This window comes from Carassius auratus, chromosome 17, assembly GCF_003368295.1.
Source record: "Carassius auratus strain Wakin chromosome 17, ASM336829v1, whole genome shotgun sequence".
Taxonomy (NCBI): Eukaryota; Metazoa; Chordata; class Actinopteri; order Cypriniformes; family Cyprinidae; genus Carassius; species Carassius auratus.
In genome coordinates, this window is record NC_039259.1 from 7,678,814 (window position 1) to 7,701,600 (window position 22,787).

General features: G+C 36.2%; 1 protein-coding gene across 1 annotated transcript in view; it reads left to right on the top strand.

Moving 5' to 3' along the window:
* The window catches only part of itpk1b (inositol-tetrakisphosphate 1-kinase b), a 44,141-nt gene that overhangs the window by 442 nt on the left and 20,912 nt on the right, over positions 1-22,787 (top strand). Inside the window, exons 2-3 of the mRNA XM_026285532.1 lie at positions 1,786-1,955; positions 13,228-13,252. Coding sequence (XP_026141317.1) covers positions 1,861-1,955; positions 13,228-13,252 — 120 coding nt within the window. The 5' untranslated portion in view covers positions 1,786-1,860. The remainder of the gene's footprint in view (positions 1-1,785; positions 1,956-13,227; positions 13,253-22,787) is intronic.

The window sequence follows — 22,787 nt, forward strand, 5'->3', positions numbered from 1 at the left end:
GGTTGTGTATGGCGGATTTCACGAGTCCATTCCGGGGTCTCTAATGTTGCTTTCTGTTTTCAGAAATTAACAGAATATGTATGAAGGGCAGATTCAACTGTATTTCTTTTCTAATACAATGATACAGTGAGAATACGACTTAAACTAGAAGGGAATCATGGGATGTATCTTCTATACTAGCGAGCTGCCTTCCTGGACAGCACTGGTGGGCATCAGGGCGCTTTCTAACGATCGGAAGGTTTGAACTCCCTCTTGAACATCGAATCTTCGAATCACAGTCGACCTGGTGTGTGATTCATCAAATGTTCGAATCTTCCGTTTTTTTTTTTTCGATTATTCGACTAGAACCTTTAAACTTGCATTTGATGCATTGAAGCTCCGTTTTAATGTTTAAACTCCCATAATTATATGCTCGAATTAATTTTTAAAGGTTCGTTGTGAATGGAATGTTTGCTAATGCTTGTTATGACTCAGTTTTTATTTTTAACTTGCAAATGCTGCATTAAATGTTTAAATAGAAAGTTCGAACTTGCATAGACTTTGATTCATGGATGTTGGACTTGAATTTCTGGACTTGCAATGGCAAATTATGAATGGAATTCTTAAAAATCTAAATTTTAAACTCTCAGATGATCGAATTTATTTCATAAAAAGCTTAAATCAAATATTTCAAATTCACATAAAGATGCATTGTGTTTGAATTAAATCTTAAAACTGAAATATGTTGCATCTAATGTTCAAACTGAACTTAAACCATTATAATCAGCTTGAAATTTATTTTACAGTTTGAAAATGGGTAATAATGCATTGTGTTGTATGATCAAAATTTTTTTTTTTTTACTTGCATGTGTTGCGTAAATTTTTTAAAATTAAACGTGTATGTTCCATCTAATATTTAAATCAAACTCGCATGTTATGATTCTAATTTTGAAATCTAAAGTTTAAACTTGCAAATGTTGCAGCAGCTTTTTGAATCATGCTCTGAATTCACCTATGATTATTTGAAGAAAGCATTGATTTTTTTAAACAGAAACTTTACACTTGAATATGATGCTTTTTTAAATGTTCGAATCAAACATGTTGAATTCGCACATTATGTGCACTGGATGTTTGAATGACGGTTCATCCAAACATGAAATTCTGTCGTCATTTTACTCCCCCTCACTTCGCTCCAAGTTTCTCTCCTCTGTTGACCACAAAATACATTTTGAAGAATGTTGGTAACCAAGTGGTTGATGGTACCCATTGATTTCCATAGTATGAAAAAAGCACTATGGAAGTCAATAGCAACCAGCAACTGTGAGGTTACCCGTATTCTTCTTTTATGTGTGTGTGTGTTTAATAACACTGAAAAATTATGCATCCAAATTCAGTCTGAACTTTCGCATTTTTGCGAATTTGCATTAGCTTTTTTAATGATTCAGATGTCTGAAACAGAATATATAGTGCGTTGTCTTGCATGATCAAAAGGAGTTTTTGAACTTGACTTTGATGCATTACACTTTTGAATGAAACCTTTGATTCCCACGAGTTGAATGTTTTAATAGCACATTAACTTTTATGTGACTCATCTGATGTTTAAAAATCAGTTCAGCTAGGAAGTTGACTAGGTCAAAGCCATGGAGATTCACAGCCCAACTTGAGCACTTGTTTGGACGGAGCCTGTTTCTTTACATTTACAGACACATTTGAGACGGTTTATTGTTCAGTGCCAGTTTTTTTTTTTTTTTGAAGGTTTGTAATTCTAGGTTCTGATAATAATCTCTGTTGGCTTTGGTTCGACAGGGTTTTATACGAAGACTGTTTTTTCTGTTTTCACTGGAGTGACACTGCTGTCACATCTGGCATCAGTAGCTGAAGATGCAGACTTTCCTGAGAGGCAGACGAGTGGGCTACTGGCTCAGCGAGAAGAAGATGAAGAAACTCAATTTCCTGGCTTTTGCAGAGATGTGCAGGTGAGAGTCGACCATAGATCCATCGTCCTGCATCTCATCCTGCATGTGTTTTTATGTAAGAGCACAGCAGGTGCCTGTTGCTGTTGGGCATTGGCCGCACTTGTGGTCAGTGGTTCATCCAAAGCAGCTGTTTGCTCTGCCTGCTTTTGTTCCTGAAGGATCGGTGGATCGAGTTGTTTGAATTAAAAGGTGTAACGGGCTTGCTCATACAGAGTCATGTTTTCTTCATTGTGCGTGTTAAAATGTGCTTTGAACTGTGAGAAAACTGTTGAGAAAGACCCAGGAAGGGTGCTTGAGGTTGTGTAATACAGTGCTGCAGAGAGATATATATTAAGAGACTGGTTTTTGTAGAAGTGTCTCATAAGCAGAACTGGTTGTTTAGGTTGACAGGCCGTGCATCTGATTTAAAGAAGTTAGCAAATTCTATAACTCGGATGACACTAATAATATAGCAAAAATAATACATTTTGCATGTTTTAAATGGGTTGCTCCGATCTGTACCCTTGTCTGCTATTGGTTGGGTAAACTGATATGTTATTGGTTGGGCTGGTTGAATTACTAAAGCAATCCAAAAAAAATTTTGGATGAGAGATTTGTTGATATTTTCTAAGCAATCAATTGCATGTGATAAAAAAAAATGAATTAAAAACTTAGAGCTGCACTTAAAAAAAAAAACTTAGTTCCAACTGTTCTCTTCTTACAAAACAAAAATTTATAAAACTTAATTATTATAATATTTGTTACAAGTAATACATATTACTACTACAGTATTGTCTTCCATGTCAGATTACTGGGTTGCCAGATAGTTACCAGCATACCATCAATGATGGTTAATATTGATAGATTCACTAATTATTAAACTAAACTAACTACAAATGTTGTTAAACCAAATGCATTTGACCCATAAATAACCTTTTCTATTTAAAAATTAATAAATATATTCATTTATCATTTTAAAAGTTATTTAAAAAAGTAAATGTATTTAATTTGTTGAATTAGAAGGCAACACCCCAAGCATTCTTAAGAAAATATTTAACTGCTTAAGTTTTTATTTTTTTGTTTTTTTTTAGGACAAAGCTATATGTAGGTTCCAGAATATCATCTGCCACTGAGAACAACTTAGCAACCGAACAGCAATTCTCGGGCAACCACATTCAACACCCTAACATTGTCAGCACGTATTTTCTCCCCCAGAACATAAAAATAAAAAATGTGTTCTAAAGTGGTTTTATTTCTTTTCTGTCTTGTTCGCATTGCAAAACGTCAAGGGTAGTTTTCCTGTTTAAAAACAGAGCATGCTATCAAATATTTGCAGTATTTCCTTAAAACCTGTGTTTTGTTCTGCTCTGGATGTGTTTTGGCTAAAGCATCTCTGCTATCCAAACTTTGATCCCCTTGAATGATTATCCATGGTGCGTATAGGTGACCAGTCTTGGCCTGGCTGTGTGTTAACACTGTGCCAGCACTTTTATTCACTATGACTTTGCAGTCAGGCAGATTGGCTTACTCATCATTGAAGGGCCCTGGATTATTAGCCAGCAGAGAGAAAGAGAGAGACAGAGAGACAGAGAGAGTGAGAGTGAGAGAGTGAGAGCTGGCAGAGCAAAGCACTCTTGGAGGCCATGCACTTGAGTGTTGTGTTTGTATGGGCCACGTAACCTGAGAAAACCGAACTGCTGGTCCCTCAAAGGGTTAAGGTTACACACAGAGCTTTGTGGTGTAGTGAAAGATTGTGTGTGTGTGTGGATGGTCTTTCGTTTTGTTATGCATTGCTCATTGTGCCCCACTGTCACTGTCTCCAGCTGAATGAACAATTGTGTAGTGTGTGAAGCCAGCATTGCATTGGATTTCCTTAGTGGCTGTGACTGTGTGAGGAATTGTGTGACTGAGCTGGAGAAAGTGAAGAAAAGCGGGAATACAACAATGCGATCATTGTAAGCGGTCAGCTCTGTCAGCCAGGCAACAGAGTGATATGTTTTTGCATGTTACACTCATTAGTACTGTTTTAAACTCCAAACTTGTTTGACTTTGAACACTGGGGTAATTTTCAAGACTTTTCTCTCCCATTACAGTGACTCATGCTGTCGAAGTCTTCTGAAGCCATAAATTAGCATTGTGTGAGAAACGGACTACATTTATCTCATTTATTGTAAACTCATATTTCCTAAACAGGAAGTTGAGGCTGGTCATTTCAAAGAGCTTGTGCTATTTTCTTTTATATCCACCTTTCCCCCTGAATGTGGAGGTGTTGTTCGACTCGTTCTGCAATGGTGCTTTATATTTTCTCTGATGTTTCTCATCAAATTAACTCATTTTCTGAGCTGACAATATGACGTTAAACCTAATGAAAATGGTTTTAAAAGTAAATGGCACCGTACTTTCAATTCATCATGTTTTTACCTTATTTTAACATGGATTTCTATGGTGACCGGAACACAACAGCATCCAGGCAGGAAAAAGGTGGATAGGCTTTGGTGACACCTTAGCTACTGACCATGAGCTTGGTGGAGGGACATTCTAGGGGTGCACGATAAATATCGGCCGATAATTAATGCGCATCTCGTCAGTAAAGCCGGTTCTCTAATCAGCTGTAAATTCCATCAGGTGCGTGGTTTCACACAGAGCAGCTGTTACTACACAGAGCCGTTGTTAACTGACAAGCTGCGCAAATCCACGCTGAACGTGATTAGAGAACCGGCTTTACTGACGAGATGCGCATTAATTATCGGGCGATATATATCGTGCACCCCTAATTCTCAGAATGAGAACATTTGATTGGACTGAAATCTGTTCAGTGCAAAATGAGTCATCTGCATTTTAGATTGATTTTCTAAAAGAGGATTTCAAATAATGGTAAATGCAGAGATGGGCAAAATAACATCAAGTAACGGCAGTATCGGCAGAGTAATATCATAACTCCTGAAAACTCTCCCTGATGATATTACTGTGCCGAGGTCGAAGTGCTGCGAAGTGCTCTTCCGCTATATATTATAGTTATAATTTTTTATCCACTTCGAAAATCGCAACGTTTTATTTATTTGTCTGCTATTATGGGCTCAAGTGCTAAAAACGTTTTCTACAGATAACCAAATTACAAGCAATAGCAGAAAATAAATACAATATAACAGACACAAATTAAATAAACTGCTTTAATAAAATACATTTTCAGGTACAGAAATGTAATTATCAAATGTAAAATAACACTGCATAGTATTTACTGTATAGATTAATCCTTATAAAAGTTATTCAGTCAATTTTATTTCTTTGACAGAAGTTTTCTTTTAGACTGCTTTCACTTTAAGAAGGAAAGCACAGAAACGCTGATACACATGCCTTTTCTTTCTTAACTGTTTACGTTAAGACATAGGCCTAACCGACTGTGTTTACTAAGATTTTCGCCAAGTTGCACATGTTGATGTAATTTGGTCTATTTGTTCATCCATGCACAAAAAAAGCAGAAGAGAGCTCAATTAACTATTAGCGCTCTGTCGATGCAGCTGTTGCTATGCATGCACTTTGGATGTGTGTGCATTTCACTGCGCACTGAAAATTGTTAGACATTTAAACGATGGACTATTACTCCCCTAATTGTCATATCACCTAGACCTACTCAAGAGAATGGCTCAAGCTATTTCACTGCCAACAGTAAAGATTAACTCCTGAAAATGCTGATATTTAGCTGTTAAAGGGTTCCAAGTATATAAATGCCCAGACACTATTTAAACTGAACGGAGATGACATCACTGAATTCAATGATGAACTGCCTTTAACTGTCATTTTGCATTATTGACACACTGTTTTCCTAATGAATGTTGTTCAGTTGCTTTGACGCAATGTATTTTTTTTTTAAGTGCTAAAGGTGACTTGACTCTATGTAGAATACAGAAACCCTGGCGATTTAGCAAAACTGGTGGTCTTTAAAGGTGCCATCTGTAATGTTTGCCAAAAAAAATCAAGTCATACTCCACATTCCATACCAGATGGGGGCAGTATGCCTCAATAAAGTGAATTGGTCTACTCTAGAGTAACAAACGAGAAACGGCATAGTCTCAATGCTCCGCCCCTACCTTCACAACAACACTACAGCCATAGCCGAAGCCTAACTGTGCGTTCACACCGCCGGCGTCTAGAGCGTCAAAAATCGATCTTGCCGCTCTGCTCACGACGCTGCAGAATGATTCGTGAGCACTCAGACGCTCTAACGTAGATCGTTAATGCTTATTTTGTATTTAAAGTGGCCGCAAAGCAAACAAGCTTGTTGATCTCGTGCAGACTAACCACAAGGAGTTATAAGTTAACCTCATTAAATATTGTTGTGGACGAAATATTAGGATCCTTTACTTAAAATGAACAATCTCAGACACCTTGGTCCACATATCACTTTTATTAATTTTTTATGTCCCTGTATGCAAACATCATTGATTAATACAAACGCTAAACGGCAATAATCAACCTGTCCTTTATTCTGCTTGGGAATTAATGTGCCAACTCTCAAGCATTCACCGTGAGACACACACAATTGACTCTTTTCACACGCTTTCACGCCACACATCAATTTTTTCACGCACAGAAAAACCACAAAGCGGACATGGAGACCAACAGACTAGACAGAGCAGGTTAGTTATGATATAATAAAATGGGTAACGTTAAGTTATATAGCTAGCTAATTATCAAATGCAGCTACGGTTAGCCGTCGCTAACATTAGCACACTTATCGAACAGCCTTCGATACATTTCTAAGTTATAACTTCCCGAAAACAAATACACAAATATATAAAACAAACTCCTAGCGAAATACTAACAGCATCTAACTTACCAATTCAAAAGAAATGTTGCAAGTTCGGAGTCGAACCTCATTTCTTTCAGGTCCATCAGTTGTCTCCAGCGCTTGAAAGCAGTGCCGATGTTACATCTGGTTCAGCTCCTTTCCTTATTGGATTTGATTTGTGATTCCGAGCGCGGTTGTTTCCCTGTAGCGGGTGGTGGTCTCTTGCCAAGGGCTTTAGACATCCTTTCTCTCTCTTCCCTGAACTGAAATGAAGTTCTGCGCTGTACTTTCCACATGATTGACATCAGGCCCACAAGCCGTGCGAGTTATTCGTGTATTGCAGGTTGGCTGGTGGTTATGTTGCCCGCATACCGCCTCCCATGGCCGAAATTGGTATTACGACACCTGTCGGGCCGGGGCTAGTAATGCTAATTAAGGTTGATATATCTGCAGCACTAAAACTTGACATTTTTTTATGACATCATTGCCCTTATCTCTTCTCATTCTTTTATGCGTGTAGGTCGTTATGGATATTTTTACCTAAATTTTTGCATATGGCACCTTTAAGTGAGCTGTGGTCAGTAACTTATTGCTTATGCTCTTACACACCCTCCATAGTAGGCTTAATGCGAGCAAGCCATGGCTAGTGGGATTCACCGACATCATATTGACAGATGAGTTTCTTTAAAGTTAGACTGTAATGACCGTTTCCCTTGGATTTTCCCTTGGAGTTCTTCACATAATGTTGTGGCCTAATGGTTAGACAGTTGGACTCGTAATCCAAAGGTTGCGAGTTCGAGTGTCAGGCTGGCAGGAATTGTAGGTGGGGGATGTGAATGTACAGCACTCTCTCCACATTCAATACCACTACGTGGTGTCCTTGAGCAAGGCACTGAACCCCAAACTGCTCCCTGGGCTCCGCAGCATAAATGGCTGCCCACTGCTAAGTGTATGTGTGTGTCTGTGTGTCTGTGTGTCTGTACTTTGAATGGGTTAAATGTAGAGCATGAATTCCGAATATGTCACGTCACTTTCACTTAATAATTAAATTTTAAATTTAAATTTCTATGCATTTAGCAGACACTTTTATCCACTTAAAGTGCATTCAGGCTAACATTTTTTTTTTTACCTAACATTATGATTAATTAGTCTCCAGGCTTACATTTTTTAAGTATAGTTACAGGCTGCTCAGACACTGGCAATAATATTTAATTTTAATTTAATACTTGAAGACTTGAAGAACTTTTGTCAAGCAAGCTAACTTCATTAGACATGCAGCGCCATTGCACTTTGGGCACCCCGTGTTCGCATCCCGATTCAAGGACCTCTCCCTAAGCCCCCCCCCCTCCCACTTTGCTTCCTGTCTCGTCTGATTAGTCTGATCCTTTTGTTAAGATTTATTAGGAATTCGAACTCGGGACACCAGTAGCGAAACAGCCACCTCCAGCATTTCTTATAATTGCCCCCAGTATTTTTTGTTGCATCACTATCTGACATGCAATATGTCAAAAGAGAGAACAAAACACATTTTATTCCAGCTTAATGCATTCTGTTTTTAACATCAACTGAATGTGGGTAATTTTAATAAAGACGCATTTTGAACCGAAAGCTGAGAAAATTGTGTTTCTGTAAAAGACTACACCTGGATCAGATTCATATCAATGATCAAAACACAGATGCAATAGATCACTTCTTCAACACCCCAAAGCTTCACACTACTTTACCACTTCCTGCGTCGGTAACATTAGGCAGTTTTGATTTATATGCTGTTTGAAACTAGGCTGATCATGGAGATCTTTCATAGTCCAATTTTTATTTTTTTAATATCTTTTAAAGAATTGTTATTCTTTATTGTTTTCAGCTACTAATGCAATATGAAGAAACTTATGAACATCATTTGAGATAATGTCATCTATGCAATGTTGTAATTAGGATTTTGCAAAGACGAAGATGTGCTGCAAGTGGAGAGGGCATGCTCTTATGTTCGACTACCCTGACACTGGCACTGTGCAAAAGATGGATTATGTATAACGTTTTTATTCATAGAGAGGTGTAGGGGTGAGCGATATACCGTTTATGTTTAAAGGTGGGGTAAGTGATTTCTGGTAGCTAATGTTGATATTTCAAATTACCTAAACAACCACACCCCTACCCAAAAGAGTCTCGCCCCTATTTTGATAGCTCCTCCCCACACATACGCACACATCCCAGGCAACAATTATTACCAAGCCCCACGGTTCGGCACACGTGATCCACCGATTAATTGCAAAATTTAACCATAATAGAGTGAAAGTTAATCAGTTGTACGTCTTTTACACATGCAAGCGATTTTAAACCATTCTAGCAAAAGAAAAGGTGAAATGGAACTCGCTTAGTTTCTTGCATGCTGCTTTCTATCACAGCTGCACAAACATGAAGCTCGCACACAGAGAGGCGCATTTGACTACTTGTGAACATCGAACCGAACCACCTTTCCTATCTCATTCACTCCTTGCCTTACACAGACAATATACTCATAAAATTGACAAAATACCGATCTCGACAATCATTGCGGCAAATGCAGTCTGTTGTGTTTTGAACGAGAACAGCTGAGAAATTAATTGTATGTGTATCATTAGGCTTTATTGGATCTGTGCATCAGGTCTTAAAGGGGCAGCAGCCTAATACCTGTTGCTCTCATTATGCTCATCAAACCACAAAACATGTTTTTGACAAAGATGAATCTATTTTTTAATTTATACAGTAAACTATGCAGTTTCATTTTATACTTATTACATTTCTTTATCTAAATACTACCAACCTTATTCGTAAAATTGTTCTGTTGTATTTATCCATGCTTATAATTTGTGTAGCATATTTGTCTCTTTAATAATGTTTGAACTTTCTTAGGCTGAGTTTTTGCTGTGGTAACATACTTATGGAAAGCAAAGTTACATAGATTAGAGCTGCAACTAACGACTATTTTTTCGGTCGACTAATCTAACGATTATTTTTTCGATTAGTCGACTAATCTAACGATTATTTTTATTACAATAAATAATTAATCTAATGTTTTTTTTATTAGCTAATAAATATTTTACCCAAACAAATATAAGTACAACTTCTAATATAATTTTTCAACCTTTATTCATTTTCAACTTATGTGGTTGAAGTTTTTACAGTATAAAATAAATAAGAGGCAAAGAAAATAATTTTACTATGGTAAATATGAGCTTATGATAGCATTTATAATTAAACCACAGTAGCCATAAATTTACAGTTGTCTGAGACGTCATGAAATGTTCTTTAGCATCACAAACCATAAAATGTAGTCAGGGTTCTGCTATGGTTTAGCATGGTTTCCAGAGATCTGGAGGTGATTCGGGGTAGCTCGGTGGTTTGTGACTGTTGTCTCGCGGCGCACTGTCTTTTAAGGGGCCGTTCACATATCACATCTATTGCGCGCTCAAGTCCGTTATTTCCAATGTAGGCGCTCGATAATCGCTCGGTAATCGATGACGTCGACGCGTTGTTGCAGCACTAACATAGATTTTTTTTTTTTTATTTTTTTTTGCTTATCCGAAAAACGATCCGATCCGTGGCTTAAAAACCAAACCACTAGCATAAAAACCATTAGCATTGCTAGCTGGATACTTACAGGCCCAAGTTAAAGAGCACGCCATCAATTCTTTGATAATCTGGTCCCTAGATATCTCTCATCTGATCATGAAGAAAAGTAATAACATAATTCTCCCGAAGCACTCTACTTGATTTAAAGTTTTATGATTGTTCGCAACAGAAACATCTTAAAATTAAAATTCTGCCTTCATCTTAAAATTAATTGCTACACACTAACCAAGCAACTTTTCAGTTTGTTTGTAACCAGGGCGACAAGAGGAGCATAGCAGCAATGGATGAGTCAGGCCGAAGCAGTTTGTGTTTTTGGTAATCTTGAGTATTTTGCCCGCCAGCATGTGCAAGCGTGTGTGTGTGTGTGTGTGTGTGTGTGTGTGTGTGTGTGTCCTGTCCCAGACGGTGATTGGTTGTGATTATTCCCTGCTGACGTAATAAGCAGTCCTTGCTCACAGCTGCAGGGATAAACAGTGGTCTAGAGAAGTCATGATTGTGCTTCCTAAGAAATGGGGTCACGATTTCACGATTTCCTTCCTGCCCTTTACCGAATGTTTATTAATAGATTTGGTTTAATATTCAATAAGCCTGATACAGGATGGACGGATGTGTGCTATGTGCTGTTGACATGGCTAGATATGCAGCCACTTAAAAACTGCTGTTTGTCAGAATTCGACAGGAAGTTCAGGTGCAGTATTGCCTTGCGTATGTAATCAGTTTTGAGGAAGTTGGTGGAGCCATCAAGGTTGGTTGGTGTAGTTTCATGTGCGGTGTAGGTCTTTAACCACATGTGCTAATCTCAACAGTTCCAGGCCTGTGATATGAATGTTCTGACTCTGAATCACATGCAAGGCTCTGCTTGGACTTAACCCTCATCAGATTTGTTCATTTATTTATATATTTTTAACATTTAATCACATCTAATCAAATATTTCCAAATTGTACCTATGGATGTACTTCTTTCAAGGACTGATAACAACTTTTACATTGTGGCTAATGACTGTTAAAAGTTGTAAAAAAGTTTGTAAAAAAAAAAAACTGAAAATAGATCTAAATTGCTAAAGTAAATTCAGGCAACATCACATTATAATGTACAGCTTAAAAAGATCTTAAAATCTTAATTCTGCCTTTTAATAATTTTGTTTTAATTTAAAGTCTAAATCAGAGCAGAATGCCTTAAATTTATTCAAATATATTTTTTTCCAATAAAAATATTTAAACTTTCTTAAATATATTTACTTCAGATGCAAAATGAAGACAGTTATGTTTGACTGAGAAATTAAATATGAAGGCAGCTTATGTTCAGCCCACCGGCAGACATTTGTTATTTGTTATATATATATATTTTAATTTTGCTTCTCAGTGTGTCTTGATTTAAAAGTCTTTAAACATCACTTTTTGCAGTTTGATCAGAAGGTTCAGTAAAAGTTATTTCCACATACTAGTTGTTTTTTTGTTTTAGTAAAATTAATTAAAAAGCAAGAGATTTTTTTTAAAAGTTGCATTCTCAGACTCATTTACAGTAGTGCTCCCTTGGCATTTTTATATTTAAAAACTACGTGACGTATTTTGTTCCCTTCAATTTGATCCTTCAATTTTCTTTATTGGCTCTTAAAAAGCTCTTAAAGTCTTAAATTTACCTATATAAAATTGTTAGAATCGCTGCATATTGCTATTTGATTGCCAAGTCTTATCAAATAATTTTGTTTTTCAGGGAGATACTGGGGCTCTGTCAAAACCACCCCTCATTTTTTTGTTTTCAGTTTCCATATTCATATTTTATTATCCATCACCCATCAAATAATCTTTCCTCCCATATTAAATTACCCCACACAGAAAAGTTGATTTGCACTGAGACTTAAATAACTCCTGATGTTTCATTACAGAATAATAAATAAGGTCTGAGTTATGCACTTCATGATTATCTTATTATTGGTGTGGAATAATCTGACGTTAGGAGAGAAAATGGTTGCCTGTCCTCCTAAAGACCCCATAAAGTCATCCAAAGGGTTTCCCCACCAGAATACTTAATCTGTCTGGATACAGTTTCAGGATCTCTCTACAATACATTAAAGGGATAGTTTACCCAAAAATTTTAAATTCTGTCATTAATTACTCTTATGTTGTTCCAATCCAGTAAGACATTTGTTCATCTTCAGAACACAAATTAATATATTTTTGATGAAATCCGAGAGCTTTCTGACCCTTCATAGACAGCAAGGGATTTTTTTCATATACAGATACATATACAAATTCATGAAATCAGTCCTTGAGCAATCCAGTAATAGGTTGTAAGTCATATGTCTTATGAGTTTATATTTCAAATCTGAAGAAGATACCATGAAAAATGAACAAAGTAGCCAATCGATGCGTTTTTGTAAGAAAAATATCCATAGTGAATGAATGGGAAACACTGAGGTCATATTCAAGGGTCAAGGGTCATATTCCGAACTGTCACCTTTTTAACCTCTTGTGAGTTTTCAGGTACGGTCTTTTAGTTTTTCTAGAAACAATAGGGTCGATTGTAACATTTGAGTAGCGTTTGTTTTGTGACAGTTGCTCCTAGCTGTGCGTTGTCTAGCTGTAGAGGTTTTCTATCAGCACGGGCAGGTTGATGGCTCTGATGTAGGACGGTTTATAGCTCAAACCTGCCTCGGGTGTCGTTTCGCTTCCTACGGCCAGTCAGGGCTCTCTGGATCTCAACTCGCTGTTGCTAGGCAACAGATATTTTTATCCAGGCTTCATTTTTATGTCAGAATGTAATCTGCTATGATAGATATTCTAAATAAAAAAAATAAGTTTAATGTTCTTTTCTTGTTAAATCCTTTTTTTTTTTGTTAAAACCTGTGGGATGAGCAAATAATGCTTTTCTTTCTTTTTTTTCTCTTCTTTCAGGAAAAGAGGAATAGAAGTTGTTCAGGTAAGTGTATCTTCAACTAAATTTGTTTCAGATGTTTATAAAATGTGTGAAATCACAGACCGAAATATATTTTCCCATTCATTATCTCCATGGCCATTTCAGAATAATCTTTAGTGAAGATTTCCTGTGCTGTTTCATTCAACTTGGACTTTCTAGCCTTTCTTCAAACTTACTATGAAGTTGGACAAGTTAATGATCAATATTCAGTTCTACACAAAAGAAAATCCATCGGTGACTTGAAGTTCCTCCTTTACACAATAATAAAAACTGTTCCAGAGACAGGAGTGTAATGATAAATGATCCTCTCAGGGTGTACTCACACTAGCCAGTTTGAACCGTGCCCGAGTGTGTTTGACCACCAAAGCGCGGTTCGTTTGACTAGTGTGAGTGCTCCTAATCGTGCCCGGGCGCTGCTCGATTGGCCGGCCCTGGCCCGCTTGGAAGAGGTGGGTCAGGGCACGGTTCAGTTGGACTCGGGCGCGGTTCGCATGCAGTGTGAGCGCTAACCGTGCCGGAGCACGGAAAAGGACGCGTTGCGTCATGGTTTTGCGACGCTCCAAAACCAACATGGCAGGGAAAGGGTCGCTTTGGTCTACGGCAGAGGTGCAAAACGCATAAAAACTAAAAACTGCAAAGTCCTTGCTGCACTTCAGCTGGTACCTTGCAAACATCCTCATACGAGCAGCACGATTACGTTAAAATTCGCGCCACCAAGGGGACAGATCTTTTTAACAACAGGCTGTGAGAGGGCTGTGGACCAAACGACACAAAATTATCCACAAAGAAAACAGAGCGATGCACTCCATTGTGTTCAGAGAGCGCCGCTCTTCCTGTTTATCCCGAAACCGTCGCACCATAATGACGTAAGCGTGCTCCGGCACGAATGCTGAAACCCTATATGTGAGTGCAGGCCAGAGGGGGAGTGGGGAGGGGGGCAATCGTACTCGGGCCCGGTTCATGGCAACCGTGCCTAGTGTGTGTACACCCTCAGTTGATAATCAGACCAGCAAAACAAATGCTAGCTCTACGTAACATAATTTAGTTCAAATTAAGTTTTTGTTAAAATTGTCATTCACGTGCTTCATGGGATTGTTGTGGTTTCATTAAACCCATACAGTCTTTTAGCTTCTTCTTTGTCTGATTAAAAAAAAAAAAATCTTAGTATATAATGCTTTAACAAAGACTTTAAAAAAAATTCCTATGGGAAAAATACTTCCTGAGCAAAGACCACTGAAAAAGTGAGCGGGCCCTTAATACACTGTATTAAATGTTAAAAATAAAGTTGACTTGTGGCTTCTGGCTTATAGTGAGCCTTAACAACCACTTTGTTCATTATAGGTCTGTCTTAAAAGGTTTATTGGGAGAATGTTTAGTAGTAGTTTACAGTAGAAGTAGAAATATGTGTTGGGTATGCACCTGTTTGCATATTACAGTGGACAGATGAACTGAAAATGTGAATGAAAAGCTCAGGGCCTGTTGATAATCTTACTGGCTGTAGCTCTGTTACTAATTCTTAGGGAATTGAGCAGGTGTTTTGTACTGAAAAGTGCTAAACAAAACATTTCTGTCTCTTTTTCTGTTCAGTTTGTTTTTGAAAGTGGAAAATGTGGTTCGCTTGTTTTCATTAGAGGAACTGTTTTGATAGTAAAGCCCAAATTGTCCTCGTTGGTTTCGGCTAAGCATGCTAATGTTAACATTTGAACAATCAACAAACCCAAGGTCTGGTAAGTGTTCCTTTCACTATGAGACCACAGCGAAATCCTTCAAAACGAACACTGTGTTTCGGCAAATGACGACAATAATTACGAACTTTTAAAGATCCTCACAGACTTAGATGTTAAAGTTCATGGAGTCTCACTTCACTTTACAATTGAGCATCATGCTTTTGTTAAGTCTCTGAGAACAGTTGTTTGACTTCCTTAACCTAGAGTGCAAAGAGAAATAAATTACAGTGGCAAGTTATGTAGATAGTTCATCCAGTAATACAAGTTCTGGGTAATACCTGTTGGAAAGAACCCAATAAGCTGTTGCTGGAAACAAAATATTTTAGAGGCTTAAGTAACCACCCAGCAGCCAAATAGCAAACCCTAGCATTATAAAAATGTAGTTGTCCCATTCACAGTTCTGTCGTTTGACCTTGTTTTCTCTGAGGGACATCATCTCTTTCTGTGTGCATGTTTGACATTCACCGTAATCGGAGGATACATCAATGCATGCGAATATCTAAAAAGCTAGCCGTCCCTTGAGGCTGTCCTCGCGTACTTTTATTTAAGTGTGGGGAAAAACAAAGGCAGGGTTTCTAGTGAATAAATAGCCCAGTATAGGCTCCTTGGAATTGCCTTCAACACACATGTACCTTCAAATTGCCTTCAAAACACATGTACATTTGACTTTTTTTTTATTGACCCTTTATTTGAAGTTCAAACAAAAATGAAAACTGGATCAGTGAATCCCATAAATTTCATTGCATTAAAGACATAAAACAAATATTCTAGGAAATGTCTTATTTTATTTTGTGTTTCACACTCATACACCAAAAGCATGTTTTTTCTTTTGGGGTGTGTGTGTGCAAACTTTTAAACATTATAACCATTAAAAATTGGTTTTCTGTAGTGTGTTTTGGGATGCATTCCATATGGATTTAGTGGTTTTAACAAGGCACCAATTAAAGGCGACCAAATCCAATTAGAAACCCAGAGGGTCCAGGGTCCACAGTCCCATTATAACAAGTAAAACCATTAAGAATTTTGTGATGGTCTCTATTGTTACAAAAGATTTCTATTTAATGTTTTTTATTATTATTATTATTATTTTTTTTTATATACAGTATTTTTATCAAATAAATGCAGTCATGGTGAGTGTAAGAAGAAAAAAAACTATTTTCATCAACCTCAAATATTTGAACAGTACAGCAATAAAATAGTAGTAAATGATGACAAACTCCAAACTAAATGTTGTAATACATTTAACCACATTAACCTGCACAATGACTTCATCGGGCTCATTTCCTTGCTAAACGCTACATGATTCATGTTTAATTCTCCAGCTTTGAGGCTGTGAGACTCCATTAGTATGAAGAACGTTTCTTGTTCCTCTTAGATGCATTTGTCCATGAAGAATCCTCTAGGTCCTTTTTTTTTCTTTTGACTGATGCATTTGTTTGGGCATGAAGTGACGAATAATTAGTCAAGGGCCTCTATAATGGTTTTCAGCCATTTACTCTGGTCATTTTCATGAGCTCTACATTATTCCCAGAGATACAGACTCTAGGGTACTTATCTTCCTTCAGTGTGCTTTTTTTTTTTTTTTTTTTTCTAATTCCCCACTTATTTTCTAAAATGGATCCATCAAACATGAACACTGGCTGGGAAGAGTGTCAATATTTCATGAATGAGGGAAGATTAAAGAGCGATGACATCAGCAGGGATAGATTTGCCTCATGAATCTGCTTCCTTCTTTCTTTTCAAGACGGTCTTAAGTTATAAAAATGAAAGGTTTTGCTATAGATGGAGCAATAAATTATTTTACTGTAGATGTTTATTTGAAAGTCAACCTGATGTTAAAATTAACGCTATTTAAGTCGTAATACCCATTCCCGGTTATATTGTGCGGTATTGATCAGTGCACATTATTCCAAAAAGATGTTTATCTTCTCAATTTTGCATCAGAATTTAACAACTAATCCACTTCCAAAATATTTATATTTTTAGTTAACATCAGCGAGGTTATTAAAGGCTCAGTTCGCCCCCAAAATTCAGAAGTTGTGTTCATCTTCGAAACACAAATGAATGTAATTTTAACGGAAAAGAGCTTTGAATGTTTATTTGATAAAAATTTGATGCTTTATAAACAGTGTTTGGCTGATATATCGCCAAGGCTGATAAATTGGGCAATATTTAGCATTTTTGCATTCCGTTTGGCTGATGTGTTCGAGGCGGGAGTTTCATTTTGACGGCGCTTTCATTTTAACCAGTGCTTTTGTTCTCCCTCTTGTTCGTTGTAATCATTTAACAGTTCTGACTAATACAGACTGAAGTCTGTCTAATAATCAGATAATAATCAGAACTTTTCAATATAAGTTTATTTGTATATTGCTTTTCTCTATACAAATCGTTGCAAAGCAGCTTTACAGAAAATTAAGTTTCTATAATATATATTTAGTAGTAGCTTATCAAACTGTTTAACAAAGGAATTATTATTTATACAAAAAAAGTATTATAATAATTACTTTTATAATATTAGAATAATATCAAATTTAGGCGAAGTTGAAAGTGTGCATTTGAACAATTTTTTTCCAAAGATTTTCCACTTTTACACCCAGCATCACTCATCAATATCAGATTACAAAACAGTGAATCAATCAGAAGACCCCGAAGGTGGGGTAAGTGTTGCGAGTAGGACTGGGTGATATAGCCAAAAAAATGTAAAATCTTTATTTCTTTCAAGTTCAAAGCCAGATTTTTGATCAAAAGTGGGAGCAAATATAATTGGGCTCATTATAATGATAAAAATAAAATCTAAATATAAAAAAATAATTTCTTAGTTTCTGCATGTTCAAATGAGTGATTGTTTCAAATCAAGAAACAGGTTTGGGTTGCCTGATAATATTAATAATAATTTTATAAAGCTTGAGTTAGGATGCAGAGGTAAATTTTTGTTCATTATCAAAATGAGTAACATCTGTAAAAAATTATAGCATCTCGGTTATATATGTTTAAATTTATTCTGACCAAGTTTTATTTTATTTATTTATTTATTTTAATTTAAGCATTGGTCTCCCATAGAAAATCCACACATATAGAACCTCAATTCTATGGTAAAAATATAAATTTATGGTTTAAGAAAAACGATAATGTTAGTCTATAAACACTGTATAAATGCACACATGCTAATAGCTTAATCACAAATGCATACTATAATCATATACCATTACTGCTGTAATAAAATTCAATATCCCACATTTCTGCCACAATACCATGGTGCAGTGAGTGTTACTACAGTAAATTCATGGTAAATGATAGTGACGTGTAGACTGAAAAGCCTTCTGACTGTCCTTTGCGCACAATTTTTCTCCCGTTTGGCTTTAAACTAGTTTAAATCACAGATTCATTGGCAGTTTGACCTTTGATCCGAGCGGATAAACGGTCTGTGTGGCGCAGTTCAAACGAGTCGTGCTGTTTCGTTCTGCTTTTGGTGCATAAACGTTATATCTTCATATCATTTTATCGAGGACAATTATATTGCAATAATTATCATTATCAAATTCTCATTAATGGCTTACTTTCAAAGCTGCTGCTGCTGCTTCTAATCATCTCTTGTCCTGATGATTATTACTCTGAATGACAGCTTTAGGACGTTACCGGGCAAACAGCTCTCCTAAATTCATTTTTGGGTTTTATTCTGCACGTCTCCCTCTGGCAGCCATCTGCGGGCATGAGTCATCGGTGTAGTGCCGGGTCAGTCTCTGACCTCTGCTTGCTCATTTCTGCCATCAGCTCTCAGAATGTTTTAGTAACGACAGGAGGAATCTGACATGCTGTGAATAGGTATAGATTTAAATGTGTTATTTATTTGCTTATACATTTTGTTTGGTTGTGTGTGGTTTCTGGGTGTATAACATTAAAAATAAGCTATGAAAGGCGTTTTAAAGCAGAGACAGACATCACAAGTCGGACAGATGTTGGTGTTTTGTCACTTGTGTCTCGGATGGCATAAACTAAAGTATCATGAATAACTGGTTGGTCCCGTGTCTCTACACAGACATGAATGGAAAAAAGGAAGTGGCTCTTGGCATCATGAATAACATAACACATGATATTACCATTTGGAGAAGTTTTGAAAAACCCAAAAACAATACCCATTGCACATTATTCGCCAGTGAATCGTTTCTGTGAAGAAAATTACTAGAAAAAGAAAACTAAAAAAACTTGTTTAAAGATAAAAATAAGAAAAAACTGCCAACCCTAGCAATTGATAATTTATTTAAAGGTCCTGTTCTTCGTGATCCCATGTTTTAAACTTTAGTTAGTGTGTAATGTTGAGTATAAATAATATCTGTAAAATGCTAAAGCTCAAAGTTCAATGCCAAGCGAGATATTTATTTAACAGAATTTGCCTACAAAAAATGACCCGTTTGGACTACATCCCTTTAGTTCCTGCAGTAATGACGTCACTAAAACAGTTTTTTGACTAATCTCCGCCCACATAAATACACAAAAAAGGGGCGTGGCCTTTGTGTTCGACATGTCTTTGAAACGCTGTTATTTTCATCTCGGAGTCCAATCATCTTTGTTTGGGCTTCCCTGGGATGCTGTACGCTGAGATCAATGGTTACAATTTATGTTTACCCTTTATCCTAATTTTATCCTACCTACTTGCTTCTCAAAACTTGTCCAAAACTAGCCCAATCGCATTTCCAGGAGGGCAGCCTGCGCTAAGCTGGTGTCGAATCACAACACAGGGACCGCTGGCCCAGTCAGAACTCGTTACGTATTTCTGAAGGAGGGACTTCATAGAACAAGGAAGTCATCAGCCCTTTTTTATGACAGTGAAAACAGCGGTTTACAGATAGGTGAATTGTGTGAAAAATACTGTTTTCTTTTTACACGCGAAACATGAACACATGTTATATTGCACACTGTAAACTCAATCAAAGCTTCAAAAAAGCACGAAAAACGGGACCTTTAATGCAACTCTGTTTGGGTGTAATTCACAGTTATTAATAAGATTTATCAATAAAAAACATAGTTGTACATAACTGTAAGTACATGTAATTGTAAAAAATATATATATTTTTTAATTTAAATTAAAATGGTTAAATTTCATGTTTCTTCCCATTATGCCTCAGTTGTACAATGGAGAGCAAAAAAATACTGTATCAAATCAAAATAAATAATAAATTCATATATAATATTTTAGACATTTCTAGAATTTTTCAAACTATAATCGGTATGTATACATTATACACCTGCTATGTTTTTAGTAAGCTATAAATGCAATGAATGCATTAATTATATAGAAATATTTTAGCATATTTTCTACATATTTTACCTATTAATTAACGTATTATTGTTATTATTATTATTATTAATGATGATGATGATGATGATAATAGTCATTTTTCAATTTTTTTGTTATAGAATTTTTAAAGCACTTTAAGGTTATATGAGTGTAAAATTGATATTAAAATATCTTTTTTATAACCGCTCTGCTCTCAAATGTAAAATTCACTGTACAACACTGTACAGTGCAACAGTTGAAATGAGATTTAATCATAAATGTATGATGAAATACCTGTACTGGTAAGAACGGATCTGATCTGATTATATCACCATATCGCTTTTCCTCCACCCGTCTTTTATGAAGTATTATGCACTGAGTAAATTTAGTATATTCTATATTAGAGATCTGTTTCCTGTTACTTTATAGCTTCTCCTCGTGAAGGAGGAACTGCTGTTTAGCCAACAAACTGTCTCAGAGCTAGAGTTGTGGTGTTGTAGGCTACCTTGCTTGGCAGCGACAAACACACACGTAGGCCGTGAGGGGAGTGTTTCCACTGTCCACATAGGGCTTTGGGTGTACTGGCCTGTCCCGTGTACAGTAAGCAGGAGATTATCAGAGGCAGAACAGGTTTGTCAGCACATCAGCACATTAGGATTTGAGCTCGCTGGAGTCTGGATTTCTAGGTACCAGTGTTCTGAGATTCGAAAACAGCTCAAATAAGGATTCAGCATTTTGATCAAATCATTAACAAATATAATGGAAAAATGATGTACTTTTTTTGTTCACTCAAAAGACACATTCTTTGCAATGGAATAAGACACAAGATCATATAATATTCTGAAATCGCCAACTACAAGATAGGTGACACTATAACACATTTATTTTCCATTCATTATTCATTAACTGCCATAACATAACATGTGATATTTTTATACACTCTGTTCCGCTGCAACCATGCAAGCTAACTTGCTGGGGAGATTGATAAGATTATCAAAGTCAGTAGTTATGCTTTAAACTAGTTAGTTTATAGCATTATATATTAGAGGTCGACCGATATTGGATTTTGCCGAAACCGATAGCTAGGTTGGACCACACTGGCCAATACCGATTAATTAACCGATAGTTTTTAAAATGGATACTGAACAAAAGCTAAAATAGTGCTTTATTTACAATAAAAGAAACAACAACAACAACAAAAAGTACTGAACCATATTAGTAGTAGTATTAATAACTAGAATGTAAAGTTCGGCGTTCAAACTTTGTTGTTGGCTTGGCAGCGTTGGGGCAAAAGAGCCACATTACTTGTGTGCCCAACCTTCTTGAGCTGACCCGCTGCATTAAGCATACAACAGTATTTTTCTATGGACCCTTGCTGTTTTCTGTACTAATAAAAAGCCTAGGCTATGACAACAGCTTCGACAGAGTTGGCTAGCTGCATGTGAAATATGTCATGTCTTTTTTTCCCCCTCTTTGCTAGTTCACTATCCTCTTACTGAAGCGCTGTGGACAAAGACACAGAATGTAACTAAAACAATGCGCTTTAACTCAATGCAATCATTAGGGTTCCAAGCTCAATGGTTGGTGTAGGTGATGCACTTACACAAAGGATGGGTCTTTTCAAGTAAATTATGAGTAAATTATGAATCCTTATGTGAGTATTATTATATGCACAATAAGAAAATAGATAACTAATATTGTGCCCCCTCTTCACTTTGCCCGTCTTCACTTTATGTGTGATAACTTGATAAATATGTTGTCAATACTATTAAAATAAGAAAAAAAGTAATGTTATTTAGGAGATTATAGTTTTTGAATAATTACTATATTGGGCTTTATTAAAGTTTATGAAAATAGAATGCATGTACATGCATTTTATATTTATGCACATAAATGAAAAATTTTCAAGTCTTTGTCAAGTAATTTCTAATCTGTGACACCATTGAGTGGACAACATTAACATTGTGGTCTTCATTTCTGAACAACATTTTGAAAGGGGTCAATATTTTTTGAATGATTACAAATATTTAATGATTAGTTTATTGATAATATACCCACATTAAAATTAAATTTACTGATTCCGTATCTTATTAAATGCACAAAAACTGGCACACACATCTAGAGCATCAATTGTTATTTTGTATTGTAATGAAGAAGGTTTTTATGAGAACAAAAATGGACATTACATAAAATTAAACCCTAATTTAATCCATAGCTTTTTTTCCCCATAGGTTAAACACCTTTTCGTAAATATGTCAGTTTTCAAAGTTTTTTTTTTATATTTTTATAGGATTTTACATTTAAAAAGAGTAGCCTACCTCAAGCATTTTAGGCAGCTTGAACAAAACCTGTTAATATTTATTATAGACCACTATAACTGTCTATATTCTAACAAACAAAGTTTATTATGAAAATAAAAGTGTGTACACCAGTTTAATTGGATGATAAAGAAATTGATAACCATAGTATAATATCGCATGTTTTAGGTGTTTGGATGCAGAAATGGACAAATAAAATGTAAAAAAAACAAAAGGCT